The 16918-nt window shown below is 52.1% G+C and overlaps 1 protein-coding gene across 1 annotated transcript in view; it reads left to right on the forward strand.

Annotated features, from left to right (window-relative positions):
• The window catches only part of LOC142012382 (CD99 antigen-like), a 47038-nt gene that overhangs the window by 23199 nt on the left and 6921 nt on the right, over positions 1–16918 (forward strand). Inside the window, exons 3-5 of the mRNA XM_074992454.1 lie at positions 210–254; positions 11149–11190; positions 11939–11995. Coding sequence (XP_074848555.1) covers positions 210–254; positions 11149–11190; positions 11939–11995 — 144 coding nt within the window. The remainder of the gene's footprint in view (positions 1–209; positions 255–11148; positions 11191–11938; positions 11996–16918) is intronic.

Raw genomic sequence — 16918 nt, forward strand, 5'->3', positions numbered from 1 at the left:
CTGGATGCCATAGAAATGAAGCTGTCTGGTTGGTGGAAGTACATTGGTGCTTAAGAGAAATTCATACAACTGTGGAAAACTTGAAAAATTATTGGCCCAACACTTTCACTCTTCAAAGGAAATATGTATAAACTTGTTCTCTAGGTACCATTGTGCAATGTATTCATCACAAATGTTTCAGTTTACATTAACTTCAGTCTCCTTAACAGGACCCACAAGCAGTCCAGAATCAGTTACCAAAAAGCCGGAGTTGGGTGAGTAGTGATGAAATGGACGCACAGTGCATCTTACAGTAGATGTTTTAGTGTGTTTTTAGCTGTGCAGTTACTGACCAATACTCATGGTTACATACTGCTATAATTTATCTGAGACAAAGTGTCTTTTTTTTTTTCTTTTAAACGCACATCTGAGGTCTCTTTGTGGACAAGTGGAGGATTGAATAATGGAACCAAGCTGTCTTTAATAGTAATGAGTTTTTTAGACTTTAGGCAGTGGCACTGCAAAACTCAGATACTGGATTTTGTGATGTCATACCTGTCTTAGTCTCCAGGGAACATATTTATCTCTGGCATCTGCTGAACCACCACATTGAGCTGCCACTTATCCACATTCATGTGGGTGGTACGGGCAAAACACAGGCATAGCTGTGCTAGGGACATATGCTGCAACAGATATAGAGCAGTTGCTACCTCCTTAGAGTCAAGGAGGAAGCCAGGAAGGACACAGTCTCCCTCTTTAGCTTCTTGGGGAGCAGTACTCATCACCTAGTCCATAATTAAGAAACCAGTAATTAGGACCTTCAGCATATGAATTTAGATTGGTTAGTTAATTTAAAAAAAGAAATCTCCATTTGGAAGAGTCTTCTAAAGTAAATGCACATGCAGCCTCATTGAGGCTTTGTGCTAGCCGGCAAAAGGGGACTAACAGGACTATCAGAGCCCTAAGGCTTGCTCACAGCCCTTGACTTAAGCTGTACCAATGCATAATAAATACCTAGCTCCTGTGTAGCACTTTCCATCAGTAGGCCTCAAAAGTGCTTTGCAAAAGATGGCCTTGTCATTATCCCCATTCTTGAGATGGGAGCAGGGTGACCAGACAGCAAGTGTGAAAAATCAGGAGGGGAGATGGGTCCCAGATGCCTGTATAAGACAAAGCCCCAAATATTGGGATTGTCTCCATATAATCAGGACATCTGGTCACCCAAGATAGGAGAAGCTGAGAGCTTGCTCCTTTGTAAAGCACTTCGACTTCTAGTCGTGAAAAGTGGGGGATGGTCCAGTCCTTCAGTCGGCCAGGTGGAGATGGGCAGCTGGGGAGCCTGTTCCGGCTCAGCTGGGCTGGAGCAGCCCCCTTGCCCGTCACAGATAGGGGCTGCTCTGGCTGAGCTGGAGCGCCTGTGGTGCACCAGGACTGTTGCAGCCTGGCTGAAGTGCCCCTGTGGCATGGATGGGGATTGGGCCCACGCACTTCCAGGCCGAGCCATTGCGAATGGGGGCTGCTCTGGCCGTGCTGGAGCACCCTTCACCCACAGCAACACTGTGGGAAGGGACACTCCAGCCAAGTTGGAGCAGGCCCAGTCACTGGCACACTGCAAGTGGGGACGTTCCAGCCAAGCCAGAGCAGCCCCTGCCTAATCAGTTAACTAGTTAAATCTAATGCTTAACCACTTAACCGATTAAATGGGATTTTACATCCCTACTTTTATCACACAAGACCCAGTCAGCTTGCGGAACTCACTGCTAGGGTGTGTTGTGAAGGCATAAGCTGTACCTCTAAAAAGAATTAGATGAGTTCATGGAGGGTGGGTGTGTCAGTGGCTTTTGGCCAAGATGGTCAGGGATGTTACCCCATGGCCTTGGGGTTACCCTGGGGTCTTGGCCTCTGCCTCTCAGAACTCAGGACTGTACTATAACTGTGTTCTGTTCATTGTCTCTGAAGCATCTGGTAGCTGCCACTGTCAACACAGGATACTGGGCTTGATGAACCCTCAGTCTGACCCAGTAGGCTTGTTCTTCTGTACTAATTCTGAATTGCTTGCCTGTTAAGAGAAATATAGAGCTACATATAGCAAAGACCTAATCCTCTTGAAACTTTTGGTACCCTCCCCTGACTCTGACAACGTGTGGATAAAATTCCCATCTTTAACTGATCCATAATACTTTAATACCTTTCATGTAGCCCTATTACACTGGCCCAGTACCTTCACAGTCTTGATTTAAAAAACAAAAGTCCAGCACATGATATTTAAAACCAGTTTCATTTCCAACATGTAGTAAATTCTTTCATAGCCGCAGCCCCGGGACCAGGAGGCTGCCGGATTTCTGGATAACAGAGAAGTATACCTAGCAATGCATACTACTAATCAAAAACAAGATATTACGAAACACACAAAAATTCATGTAGAGTGCTTTATATACCAACAACAGTGGTATTGCACACTATAAACTTATACTGTATTTGCTGTATTTATTTGTATTTTCTCTCACTATACTGTACTTATGGAAAACGCAAGTAACGTTTACTTATGGTTAAAATGCTGGTTATTTAAGAGTTCTGGATAATCGAATGCCGGATATGAAAGAGTTTATTAGTCTTCAAGCTATACCCTGTTTTTGGACAATAATCTTAGTGGAGAAGATACCTGTGGAGGTGTTAAGTGCCATGCTTTTGTAAAGATATTGTACAATTCAGACTGATTTCCATATTTTTTAATACTGTTTAATACTATCTAAATATTACTTTAATTTGGCTAACTCGTATGTCAGACAAATTGAGGCTGAAGCATATGTCGCACCATTTTCTCATTTAGAGATATCTTTCATTTTAATCCCAAACCTCTGTATGTCATGCACAAAAATAAATCCTATCACTTTTGTTGTTGAAAATTATGTACATTAGAAATGAAAGATTGTGAAACAAGAGGTTATAAAGTTCTTGACACTAAAGAGAGGATTCACACAGCATCTTAAATTTCTTATGTTAGTTTTTTAGAGTCTTTTAGCGTGGATCTTTGCCATGCTTTTACCCTGCTGGGTTTAGAGGTATGCACTGGAGCTAGAAATCTTAAGGTCTTTTCAAAGATCTGTAGAAGAGAAACTTGTGATGCTTTTGCACTTAAAGATTTGCACAAACAAAATATTGTGTGCTACAGTGCAACTTTCATGGACAAAGCCAATCTTGAGATAATGAAGAATTTTTGTCAGTGGGAGTTAAGTAATTGAAGTTCTTCTTCGAGTGGTCCCCGTGGGTGCTCCACAATAGGTGTCGGGCTCGCCTGGCGCCGCAGATTGGAAATTTTCCAGCAGTTTCTCCTGGATCGCGCATGCGCCGGCGCACGCCGCCCCCCTGTGCGCCCCTGGCCGCGTGCACGATCCAGTCCCCGCCAATTCCTTCTCAACCGCCATCGGCTGCAGACGGAATCCACTCAGGCTAAGGCCAGAGTCAGATTACTTAGTGGTTTTTTTCCACGTGTAATTTGTTGTTTTCGGTTATTAAACAAAAAAAAAAAAAAAAGAGAGAGAAGGCAAAGGCAAAGAGAATATCAGCAAAAAAAAAAGGAAAAAGAGAGGAGCGGAGAAGAGAGGAGCGGACGTGAAGGCCATTTAGGCCACCTGCTGTCGCAGGCCGGTGATCACTATTTGGGATGGAAAGGCACGGCTTAAGTGCTAAGTATCCTATTAACAATAAGGACTCACCGCAATGGCCTCTTCAGGTTTTACAAAGCGGGAGTCATGCTGTGAAGCTATGCCAGCCTCCGTGGGGCATAGCGAAGGCATCCGATGCCTGGGGGAATTACGGCTACCCAGACGCGTTCTCACTGTGCTAAGCTCACAGTCAGGGCCAGGAAGGACAGAGCGATGAGGCGTAAAATGCTCTTGTTGATAAGGCTCTCCAGCCGGACTTGCCGGAGAAGCCTCACCCAGAAGGGCCCTCTGCGTTGCATAAGAGGAGGGTAGTTTTTCTCTGACCCCCTCAGTGCAGAAACGGAGGAAACTTTCCCTGGCTCGATCTTTGCCGTGTGTTTGCAGCGAGCAGGACGAGCGGAGCACACAGCCACCAGCCGCATACTCAGGCAAGCGGCAGCACGGCAGCGCACGTGGCAGAGGCTGAGCCTCCGGTTATACAACAGCCAGCACGCGCGGCGCCTAGAGCGTCAGCCAGGCAAGCGGCGGAACGGGCAGCATCGCCCCATGCGGCACAGACCCCCGCAGCACCAGCGGTGCAGGGGTGCCAGGCATGGAGCCTGCAGGCACCGGAGGAGGATACCCGCGCGGCACCGCAGCTGACGGTGCCGAGCGCGGCACTGACAGCGGGGCCGAGATCCCCGGCATGGGAGGGGGTGGTGCTGGCCCCGCAGCGGAGGGGCAAGGCAACATCAAAAACCCGGCACCGCAGTCCATCTCTGGACAGGGCTGCTCTGCTGTTAGCACCAACCCCTCCCCCTGTGATACACACGCCGCACCGAGCGCCTGTGTCTCCACTGGCCCATCCGGAAAAAAAGAAACAAAAGAAAAAAAAAAAGAGAGAAAAAAAAAGAAAAGAAAAACCTCCTTCTCCGTTCCTCCAACTAATGTCACCATGGCTTGGGCCACCTTCACCCATGCTGCCATGGTCGTCCTTATCATGCTGGACACAGACAAACCACAGGCCTACACCCAGGGGCAGGCCCCCCCCGGCCGCTCAATACCCCCGTGTGCACTCCCGATCGGGGACGGAAACACAGTTGTCTCAAGGGGAGTTAATTTTAGAACCCCGAGATTTTCCTTCACAATCCTCCAGCGAGCAAGTGTATCATCGACCGCAGGAACCCGAGAGCTCGAGGGAGGTTTACCTTAGTGGTTCCTCTTCATCCTCCCCAGATGAGGCCATGGCCCCCGGGGATGTCTCTCCCCTGGATGACCTTAAACAGTTTCAGGAGCTGTTTAAAAGGGTGGCTTTTCACGCAAGACATTCAAACGGCAGAGGTGCAGGAGAAACATCACAAACTCCTGAAAAATTTGAGACCCCCAGCTTCATCCAAAATTGCTATTCTGCTGGACGAAGCCATTGTGGTGTCAGCCACTACCATATGGCAGACTCCGGTCTCTGTTCCGCCTACGAACAAGAGAGCGGATAAGAAATACTTCGTCCCGGCAAAGGGCATGGAGTTCCTCTTCAGTCGCCCACAACCAAATTCTTTGGTGGTCGGGTCGTCCCAGCAGAGGTCAAAGGCTTCTCAGTACAAATCAGGGGATCGGACAAAGATGCTAAGAAGCTAGAGCTGTTTGGCAGGAAGGTATGTTCCTCTCCTATCCTCCTATTGAGAGTGGCAAATTATGGGCACACCTAGCAAACCATAATTTTGATAATTACTCTGGGCTTACTGCCCTCATGGATCCACTTCCGGAAGATAAAAAGCCGGTGTTAAAGGCGATTGTTCAAGAGGGCTATACAGCATCGCGGACGGGAGTCCAGATTGCCCTGGACGTGGCGGACACGGCGGCATGTTCAGTGGCTACAGCAGTGGTCATGCGTAGAGAATCCTGGCCTCAGACGTCGGGTATCTCGAGGGACCTACAGGCGAAGATCGTGGACCTTCCCTTTGACACACAAAAGCTGTTTGCAGACTCAACCGACTTGGTTCCTCACTCCAGTAAGGACTCGAGAGCTACACTTAGAACCTCGGGCATTTATACTCCCCCATACAGGAGGGAAAAATTTTATCCTCAGCAAAGACGCTACGCTTACAACCACAGCGTGCTCAATATCAACGGGGCTACGGCCAAGGGCACTATCAATAGTGGCAACAGTACAGAACTCCTAGGCGACGTTCTCAACAAAGCCGTATGCCCTCGGGTCAGGCCCAAAGGCAAAAAGTTTGATGGGTATGTTGGGGGCTGCACTATCAATACCCTCGCTCAGTGCCACTCTCATCTCATGTTCCATCATTGCCTCAGACCGTTCCACTCCCAATGGCAAAAGATCGCCACAGACAAATGGGTGCTGGAGATCATAGCCGCGGGTTATGCGATCCCCTCCCAGTCGCTTCCACCGACGAAGCCTCCCACCAGGCCTCACCTCAGGGATGCTGCCACGATGTGAGGCTCAAGCAGAAGGTGACTCACCTTATGTTCATAAGGGCGGTGGAAAGAGTGCCGGAATAATTCCAGGGGAACGTTTTTATTCACGCTACTTCCTACCAGGGAAGAAAACAGGACACTGGAGGCCCATCTTAGATCTTCGGGGCCTCAACCGTTACTTGCGCAAGCAACGGTTTCGGATGATCACAATTGCCTTGATACTCACGGCACTGGACGATGGAGACTGGGTTGCAGCACTCGACTTAATAGATGCTTACTTCCATATAACAATCCACCTGGCACACAGACGCTTCCTGCTCTTCACGGTCGGCCAGGAGCGCTTCCAGCACAGGGTTCTTCCGTTTGGCCTCTCCTCGGCCCCCAGAGTCTTTACCAAAACCCTGGCAGTGGTGTCAGCCTACCTGCACAGACAGGGGGTGTTTATTTTTCCCATATCTGGGCGACTGCCTGCTAAAAGGGACCTCGAAGGCAGAGGTCTCACGCATGATACGTGTCACAGCAGACACGTTTCTTCTCTGGGCCTAGTCATCAACCTCGCAAAGTCAAAGTCCGAACCCACACAACATATAGAGTTCATAGGAGCACGCATAAACTCTATCACAGCAAGGGTGTACCTACCCGACGCCCGCTTCCACGCAATCAGTTTGCTGGTGCAAGTCATTACATACAGCCCCACGGTGCTGGTCTTTAACGTGCCTACAGCTGCTGGGCCACATGGCGGCAGCGACGTTTGTGGTACAGAATGCCAGGTCGCACATGTCAAGCCTGTAGCATTGGCTGGCAAGCGTTTACAAACCAGCATCCCACACTGTCCACAGGGTGGTGTCGCCCACAACAGAGGTGCGCAGATCCCTGGCGTGGTGGGAAAACCCCGAGAATCTGCTAGTGGGGGTGCCTTTTCACCAACCACAAATTTCTATTTTTCTTACTACCGACGCCTCCCACATGGCATGGGGAGCGCACATCGGCGACAAGGTAGCGCAAGGGGTATGGTCCCCTGCGGAACTGACACTGCACATATCCATACTGGAGCTCAGAGCAGTGTTCAACGCCTGCAAACATTTTCGAGATTACCTACATGGCAAAGTAGTCGGGATTCAATACCGACAATATCTCCACTATGTTTCTACATCAAGCGACAAGGGGGAGCACGATCCCGTGCCCTATGTGCGGAAGCACTCCGATTATGGAATCGGTGCATCGCCAACAACATAACGTTGAAAGCCTCATACTTGCCGGGTGCTCACAACGTGAATGCAGATTAGCTGAGCAGGCGCTTTGCAATCACGCACGAATGGCAGATCCGCTCCGATCTGCTACGGTGCATTTTTCGTACATGGGGGTTTTCCCCAGATCGATCTGTTTGCCACCCCGTACAACAAAAAAAAAAAGTGTCCCCAGTACTGCTCCAGGGCAGGAGTGGGGCAGGGGTCCCTGGGGGACGCATTCATGTTTTCATGGAAGGTCTCCCTACTTTACACGTTTCCCCTGCAGCGCTTATCCGCAAGGTCTTGCACAAAGCCAGAAGGGAGAGAGCTCGCATGATACTCATAGTCCCGCTTGGGATCGGCAGCAATGGTTTCCCTTGCTTCTGCTCATGTCGGACCGCCCACCGTTCCCTCTACCGGTGGCGCCGGAGTTACTCTAGCGGGCTCAAGGGTCCATAGTGCACCCACACCCTCAGGGTCTGCACCTACAAGCATGGCTAATCCATGGCTCAGCTCCCTAGAAAGTACATGTATGGAGGGAGCACAACAAGTCCTGGAACGTAGCCGAAGGACCTCTACCAGGAGGACTTAAAAGCAGAAATGGACTTGATTCACAGCCTGGTGTTCCGCCAAGCAGTTAGCTCCCCTTGATGTTCCTATACCTGTAATATTAGAATACTTATTGGACCTCAAGAGACGCGGGCTTTCTCTATCCTCGCTAAAGGTCCACCTCGCCGCTATATCAGCCTTTTGGCGTACAGAGGAAGGGCCCATGGTATTTGCCCATCCTATCGTTACCAGGTTCTTGAAGGGGCTGGTAAACCTGTACCCCCCCTCGGAAACCGCGTCCACTATCGTGGAATTTGGACTTGGTGCTCAGCACACTATCGGGTCCACCTTTTGAACCATTAGCCGCAGTTCCCATATGTCTCCTTACGATAAAAACAACCTTCCTCCTTGCAACTACGTCAGCCCGCAGGGTGAGTGAGCTCACAGCAGTGATGGCAACGCCGCACTGCACAGTATTCTCAAAGGAGGCAGTAACCTTAAGGCTGCGCCCAGCCTTTGTTCCAAAAGTCTCTTTGGAGTCCAGTCTTAACGAGCCAACAGTTTTACCCTGGTTTTACCTGAAGCCTCACTGCTCCGGCAAGGAGGCACGCCTGCATCTCCTAGATGTGAGGAGGGTGTTGGCCTTCTACACAGACAGAACCAAGTCCTTCTGGAAAACGGACAGGCTTCTAGTCTCTCTTGCTCCCGGGTCAAAAGGAGAAGGTCTCTCTTCCCGGAGAATCTCAAAGCACATTGTGTCCTGTATAAAAATGTGCTTCGAACTTCGAAAGACTCCTTTGCTGGCCCCGCCCAGGGCTCACTCCACCAGGGCGGTGGCGATGTCAACAGCCTTCTTCAAGGGCATCGCATTAACAGACATCTGTAGAGCGGCGACCTGGTCATCCTATGACACCTTCGCCAAGCATTATGCCCTGCCTTGGGTATTCTAAGAGGATACCCGTCTGTCGACAGCAGTCCTCTCGGGGGCAAGCTGCACATAAACCGATTACCCACCTCCTTACTTGGGTTACTGCTGGGTAGTCACCTATTGTGGAGCACCCACGGGGACCACTCGAAGAAGAAAGGGAAGTTACTTACCTGTAGTAACGATGGCTCTTCGAGATGTGTCTCCGTGGGTGCTCCGCCACCCGCCCATCCTCCCCGCTTCGGATCTCTGTCTAGTGTTTTTCAGGAGCATCCAAGGCGGTTGGTCAAGGAACTGGCAGGGACCGGATCGTGCACGCGGCCGGGGGTGCGCAGGGGGGCGGCGCGCGCCGGTGCATACGCGATCCAGGAGAAACTGCTGGAAGATTTCCGATCTGCGGCGCCGGGCGAGCCCAACACCTATTGTGGAGCACCCACGGGGACACATCTCGAAGAGCCATCGTTACTACAGGTGAGTAACTTCTCTTTCCATTGCATATGTCACATAGTTAGTGGGGGGAAAAAATATGCCCCGAGTCAAATGTAAGATACTCAGAGAAATCGCATGCTTCATACAAATAGAACTAATCATAACTTAGCAACAGTTTTTATTGAGAACCATGAAATCTGAACCTGTATGTTTTGTATACCGAAGCTTTCATAATTAGAGTTCTGCAGTGGCTTCTTTGTGTGTGCCCTGGAGCCTGCCTGGTTAGATGCCATTGGACGATCAGGTCTAAAAGATATCCAAGGGGTAACTTAATGACATTTTAAAATAGGGGTGATGACAACATTATATTCAGGTGAGTTAGACCTCATAGGTGTCTGGGAGAAGTGAGCATCAAGAGGGATTTAATTAAAGAGAGTTTAGTGCCATGCTCAGAAAAACTGATGTAATATCATTTGATACTGAGGAGCTATGAGTTTCTGCTCATGAGTTAGAGGCCTCATTTGAGTGCATCAGTGGCTTTGGGTTTCTGGTTTTTCCCAATACCTTTTGATTAGTTGGCTTTGGGGATTTTTCACCACCTTACTTTCACGAGAAGGCATTAACTGACTAATACAGCTTTCCTAAAAATGGTTGTCATTTGAAAATAATCCCTTTCTAATCATTCCCAAGAAAGAAGGGAAAAGAGGATGCTCTTAATGTCAGGAAATTGGAGCATGCTATCAGGAAAGGACTTTCCTGTTGATAATCTCTTCCCAGCCTTTAATATATTTCAGCTAAAACACATAAGCATACTATTAGCAAATGGCAGTATTCTTGTTTTGACAAGGAAAGGGGGAAGCTTGTCTGTTGAAACTAACCAAGGACCCTGAATTCTAGAACTGTTACAATGTTTGTTCCTTTATTTAGTCATGGAAGTTCTATGGTGTTACACAAAGCCATTAATGCTTATGTGAGAAGAGCTTTCATCAATTATGTGCAGACTTTGCAATCTGTAATATTATTGGCTGGATGCAGAACCTTTTGTTGCCTTGATGAAGAGGCAGGCTCTTTATGTGAAAAATTTCTCAGATTATACATCATTAGACTTTCTGGGACATCTAATACATTTGTAGAGCTAAATCGTTTTGACAATATCAAAATGCTCAATCTTACCGTTCAAATTTCATGACATTTTGGTTAATTATGATGGCAAAAATAAATCACTATATTTATCATTTACTCTAATTGTTTTGTGAAACAAACAAGTCTTCATTTTTATAGAATTGTCAATCAGAACAGATGAAATAATGACTTATTAGTTAACTGCATATTTGTAGAATCAACTGTGTGTGTATGTTGTATAATAACAGAGGTAGCTCTGTTAGTCTGTGCATGTGTATACATCAACGAGGTGAGGTTATCTTGGAGCCTTGCACATTTTAAGTTTACATAACTTGAATTAATTCAAAATGAACCAATTTTCTTCTTCACATGGATGGATTCTGGGTTTTTTTTTTGAGACTCTGAGACCTACAGATGTCAGTCTCAAATTCAGTTCTGTGGTCTCAATGTGTTGCTAGCTAATTGTAATTTTAAAAACCCCATGCTCAGGTCTGCTCCCCATTCTCTTCAATGGGAGTTTTGCTGTTCACTTCAGTGGGAACAGAAAGAGGCCCTAAACTGCAGGCAAAAAAAGAACAAAAATGGAAAATGAAGGATGATAGTTCTCAAGAGATTCTGATTGTCTTGAACACAGTTGATGATGCCAGATGCCATATTGTTAATATAAGTTATGTAGGGATTTTTTGGAGTGGGAGGGGGCAGAAGAGATAGAGAACCATGGGAAAGTGGGGATAGCACTCTTTCAATACTAGATTATTTATCTGGTTTCTGCACTTCTCACCGGTGTTTTTTTTTTTTTTTCAATCTTTTTCCCTCTCACAATATGTGTTAATAGATGACCGAAAACCTCAGCCTGGAAGCCAGGACAATACTGGTGGTAAGGATTTTTGAAACGTTTAAAATAGTGATTGTTAGACATCATACTCAGATCAGTCTGTTGACCTTTTAAAATAATTAATCATTCATTCTTAAATGATTTTGTACATCTAGGCATTTACTTCTGACCATGTAAATAATGAACTTGATAAACTTGGGTGTGAGGAAACAACAGTTAATGTCCAAGAAAAAATGTCTAGTGCATGATTTTGCACATAAATCATGCAACAGCTTTAATGTGACAGTAATAGAACAGCAGATTGAGGCACGTTTGTTTTCATTTTAAAAAAAGGAGAAGAAGTGAGCACAGGTCAATATCTGCATTTGAGTGCCTGAGGCAAGGCACCTAAATAAATGATCTGATGTGTCTTCTGCCGAACTGGAGTAGATGAGCCTTTGGATTTTGAAATTCAACAAAGAGATGAATTTGTAGCATACCTTTGTTGGTGAGAGAAGCATCAGTGATGGAGAGTGGCTAAGGCATTGCATTGTCTGTTCTTGATATTCTGCCATAAACCTTGTTTTTTGTCATGTCTGAAGTAAAATGTAGTTTTCAGCATGGCGTAGATAAATGCATGAGACACATTCCAATAGTTTTTTTCAGATCCCTCAAGCTTCTCATCATCTTAGAGAAGCTAGAAAGGGGTTAAGATATCACGGATGAACTTGTCTTAGTATTTTAAAGGAAGAGTCAAAATCGGGTATGGACACTTAAAAAGACAGGATAACCATTTTATTTACTCTTACAGGCAGCTTTCAGGATGAAGATTTACTTAACGGGGGTAAACTTCCACCAGAAAGAAAGGGTAAGGAGTGTTTCCAACGCTTTACAGTGAAGCCCACTGCTGCCTAGCTTTTGCCTAAACCTCCTGCGGGCATGGAAGTTGATAGCTTCCATTTTTGCTGTTAATATAATTTGTTCATTTAGAAGAATTGATTATCCAAGAGATTGGAACTGATTAAAGAACTCTGAACAAAAGGTTTTAAAGTAGCATGATGTAAAACTGAAACAGCATTCACAGTGGGTAAAATTTCCAAATTCACCTCGGCACCATAATTAGTGACTTAGGTGCTTTCCCTCCTATTGACTGTCAATGGCTACGTCTACACGTGAAGCCTACATCGAAGTAGCCTATTTCGATGTGGTGACATCGAAATAGGCTATTTCGATGAATAGAGTCTACACGTCCTCCAGGGCCGGCAACGTCGATGTTCAACTTCGACGTTACGCAGCCCAACATCGAAATAGGCGCAGCGAGGGAACGTCTACACGCCCAAGTAGCACACATCAAAATAGGGATGCCAGGCACAGCTGCAGACAGGGTCACAGGGCGGACTAGCGCTTCCGGGGCAACAGCTAGCCACTCCCTTAAAGGGCCCCTCCCAGACACACTCAGCCTGCACAGCACGCGGTCTGAGGAGCCATAGGCACACAGACCCTGGGCGCCGCAGTCATGGACCCCCAGCAGCAGCAGCAGCAGCAACAGCAGCAGCAGCAGCTAGAGGTCCACCCAGCCCTCCCGGCAGGAGCAGGGCTTGCCCTGACCCATGCCATGTGGGAGGCAGCTGAGCACCTCCTTGCCCCAGAGGAGGAGATGCCCCCAGGACAGCAGGGCTCAACCCCTACCCCTGCAGCACCCCGCCCCACCCCCCTCCTCACACGCCGGCGGCTGTGGAGCTATCCCACCAGCACCGACTGGTGGGAGCGGCTGGTGCTTGGGGAGTGGGACGACGACCTCTGGCTCAGGAACTTCAGGATGACCCGGCAGACATTCCTGGAGCTGTGCCAGTGGCTCACCCCTGCACTCAGGCACCAGGACACTGCCATGCGGCGTGCCCTCACAGTGCAGAAATGGGTCGGCATCGCTGTCTGGAAGCTGGCCACTCCGGACAGCTGCCGATCCGTGGGCCAGCAGTTTGGTGTCGGCAAGGCCACCGTCGGGGCTGTCTTCATGGAGGTAAGCGAACCCACGGGGGGAGGCCAGGGCAGGGCAGGACAGGGGGGGCAGGGCAGGGCAGGGCAGGGCAAGGGGAGCCGGAGCAGGGCAGGGCAGGGGGGCCAGAGCAGGGCAGGGCAGGGCAGGGGAGGGGAGGCCAGGGCAGGGCAGGGCAGGGCAGGGCAGGGCAAGGGGAGCCGGAGCAGGGCAGGGCAGGGCAGGGGGGCCAGGGCAGGGCAGGGCAGGGCCACGCACACCCTGCTCACCCCTCATTGGTGCTGTCCCATGTGCTTTCTCTGCAGGTTGTGCGTGCCATCAACGCCATGCTCCTGCACAGGCTCGTGAGGCTGGGGGACCCAGACGCCACCATCGCCGCCTTTGCCACCCTGGGCTTCCCCAACTGCTTCGGGGCTCTGGATGGGACTCACATCCCCATCCGCGCCCCGCATCACAGTGGAGGACGATACCTGAATCGAAAGGGCTACCATTCTGTCGTCCTCCAGGCCTTGGTGGACAGCTGGGGACGTTTCCAGGACATTTACGTGGGCTGGCCTGGCAGCACCCAGGACGCCCGGGTTTTCCGGAACTCGGGCCTGTGCCGCCGGCTGGAGGCGGGGACCTACATCCCCCAGGGGGAGATCCCTGTGGGGGACACCACCATGCCCTTCTGCGTCATCGCAGATGCGGCCTACCCCCTCCGACCGTGGCTCATGCACCCCTACACGGGCCACCTCTCCGCTAGCCAGGAGCGCTTCAACGAGCGCCTGAACCACGCGCGCCAGGTGGTGGAGCGCTCATTTGGCCGCCTGAAGGGACGCTGGAGATGTCTCCTGACCCGCCTGGATGCGGGCCCCAACAACATCCCCCAGATTGTGGGTGCCTGCTGCGCCCTGCACAATTTGGTCTAGAGCAAGGGGGAGACCTTTTTCCAGGGCTGGGCTGCGGAGGCCGCCAGGGCACACGTCCAGCCACCCGCTGCCCCCAGTCGGCAGGTGGACCCCGAGGGGACCCGGGTCCGGGAGGCCCTGCGGGCCCACTTTGATGAACAGGCCGTGGGGTGAACTCTGCCCAGGCCCCCTACTGCCCGCCCCTTCCTCCCCCACACCATGGAGCACCCCACCGCCCCCCCCCACCCACTTGTCCTGGACAAATTACAGCACGCACTTGTGGCTGAACGTAAATTTTTTTTTTCTTTCCGAAACCTTTTTTTTTTTGGATGTAAATAAATATGTGAACCACAAACAGAAAACTATGTACAAACGTTCAACAAAAGCAATATGTACAAAAATAAAACAATACAAAGAAACAACTGTCTGACATAATAAAAAGAAAACCAGGGAGGATAAAGGGGAGAACTATGTACATGGGGGGGATGGGGCAAACGGGGGGCCGAAAAAAACAGGGTCCAACTATATACAAGGGGGGGGGCCACGTCCCGGGCCCCTGACCCCTATAGCCCGGCACTGGGCGTGGCCGGCCAGGAGCCCCGCCGCGCTCGCAGCCTGGTCCATGGCTGGGTGGGAGCGGGCTGGACCGGAAGGTATGGTGGCCGGCGAGTGTCAGGTGGCTCCAGGGGTCCCTCGGTGCTCCGGCCCTCGCCGGTGGGTGGCGGGGCGATGGCGGATGGGCCAGCGACGGGTGGAGCAGCTGGTGGTGGGGCTGCAGGAGCAGGCAGGGCGGGCGATGTTTCGGCCGGCGCGGCATGGGGGGCCAGGTAGTCCACCAGGCGGTTAAATGTGTCCATGTAGGCCCCCCATGCCTCCTGGCGCCAGGCCAGCGCCCGCTCCTGCAGCTGGAGGTGCTGCTCCACGACCTCCAGCTGCCGACGGTGGATGGCCAGCAGCTGGGGGTCCGTCGCCGTCGGCAGTTGGAGGCGCGGGGTCCGCCGTCTAGCCCGCCGTGGGGCCGTTCGGTCCTCGGCCGAGGGGCTGCCCTGGAGCGATGGTCCCGGAGGGCTCTCCGGGACTACTGATGCCTCGCCGGTGCTCTCTTCCGGTCCTTCTGATGGTGCAGGTGCAGGACACAGGAGAGGAGGGGGGGAAGAAGAATGGAGACAGGCGTTAGTGTGGGCCCCGAGCCGTGGCCTTTGTGCCCCCAGCCCTGTGCTGCAGGTTCCCCATCCCCGTCCCCGGGAGATGCTGCTGTGATGGATGGGGTTCAGGGGTCCCCCTGCCCTGCACCCCGCCCCCTGGTGGGAGCGACTCTCACTTCACCCGGCAGGGTCTGACAGCAGGAGAGGTTTCTTAGGCCACAGATGCCCAGTTTCTGCCAGGAGTGACAGCACCAGCTGTTGGAAGAGACAGTCCTTCCAACCCGTTGTGGGGAGAAGACCCCAAGGGGTGCCCCTCGGGGATGCAGCTTTCCCCCTCCTCTGGCTGGCTGCCTAGCAGCTCTCCCTTCCCCGAGCCTCTGCCTGTGGCCCCCGCCCTCGCCCCCCAATTCCAAGCCAGCTCGGTTCCTCCCTCCTGTTTGTCCAGGGCAGAGGTGTCACCTGCCAGCTGTAGCCCCAGGATCCTCCTTTGGCCCTGGGAGCTATTCGGCTCTTGTTGCTCATATGTAGCCTGAGTCTCCCTTTTGCACTCCCCCCACTCCATCACATGCTGCTGCTGTGGGGTGTCCCACCCCCTCCTCCTGGGGCCCCTCGAGGTTCCGCTCCCCCCTGGCCCGGGGATGGGGCATGGCACTGTCATGCGGGGTGGGGGGGGTAGGGGCTGATGGCTGCAGTGCTGTGAGGGCCATGGCCCTGGTGTCCTTGGGGCCATGGCCATGTGAGCATGTGGGGGGCCCTGGACACATATCTCTTACCCCCGCCCCTCAAGCCCAGGGGTGTCCACCAGAGGGGGGTACCTACCTGTCGGTCCGCTCCCACGGTCCGGAGATCCCCGGGGGGCGGAGGCCCTGCTGCTGCTCCGGGATGGCAGGAGGAGGATCTGCAGGCTGGATTCTGCGGAGGAGGAGCCCCCCTCCTCCTCCTCCTCCTCCTGCCGCGATGTCCCGGGGGTGGCCTCCGGGGGGGGCCCCCGGGGTGCAGGGCTTGCCTCCGGGGCGGACTCTGTCTGCAGGGCCTGCTGGGGCTCGTTGGCCGAGGTGTCAAGGGTGGCCGGAGGGGAGGAGGTGTGCCAGGAGCCCAGGATGTCCCTGAGCTCCCTGTAAAAGGGGCAAGTGACGGGGGCGGCCCCAGATCGGCTGGCCGCATCCTGGGCCCGGGAGTAACCCTGCTGCAGCTCCTTCACCTTACTCCTGACGTGGTCAGGAGTGTGGGCAGGGTGACCCTGGGTGGCCAGGCCCTCGGCCAGCCGAGCGAACACATCCGCATTCCGCCTCTTGCTCCCCATTACCTGGAGCACCTCCTCCTCGCTCCAGAGCCCCAGCAGGTCCCGCAGCTCGGCCTCCGTCCAGGAGGGGCCCCGCTGCCGCTTCCCAGCCTGGCTGCCCCTCTGGCTGGGCTGTGAGCCCTGGCTCCCCTTGGGGGGGGTCCGCTGGGGGGGCTGCCGGGCAGCCATCGCAGCTGGCTGGGTCGCTGAGGGAGGTGCAGGCTGGCCGCGTGTGCAGGCTGCAGCCTGCACGTTCCCTCAGCTTCCTGCAGAGGCAGGGAGGGGGAGGGGACCTTTAAGGGGCTGCTCCACGCGGCCACCAGTGAGCTGAGGGGCTGGAGAGAGCGTCTCTCAACCCCCCAGCTGATGGCCGCCATGGAGGACCCGGCAATTTCGACGTTGCGGGACGCGGATCGTCTACACTGTCCCTACTTCGATGTTGAATGTCGAAGTAGGGCGCTATTCCGATCCCCTCATG

The sequence above is a fragment of the Carettochelys insculpta genome, chromosome 1 (genome assembly GCF_033958435.1).
Source record: "Carettochelys insculpta isolate YL-2023 chromosome 1, ASM3395843v1, whole genome shotgun sequence".
Taxonomy (NCBI): Eukaryota; Metazoa; Chordata; order Testudines; family Carettochelyidae; genus Carettochelys; species Carettochelys insculpta.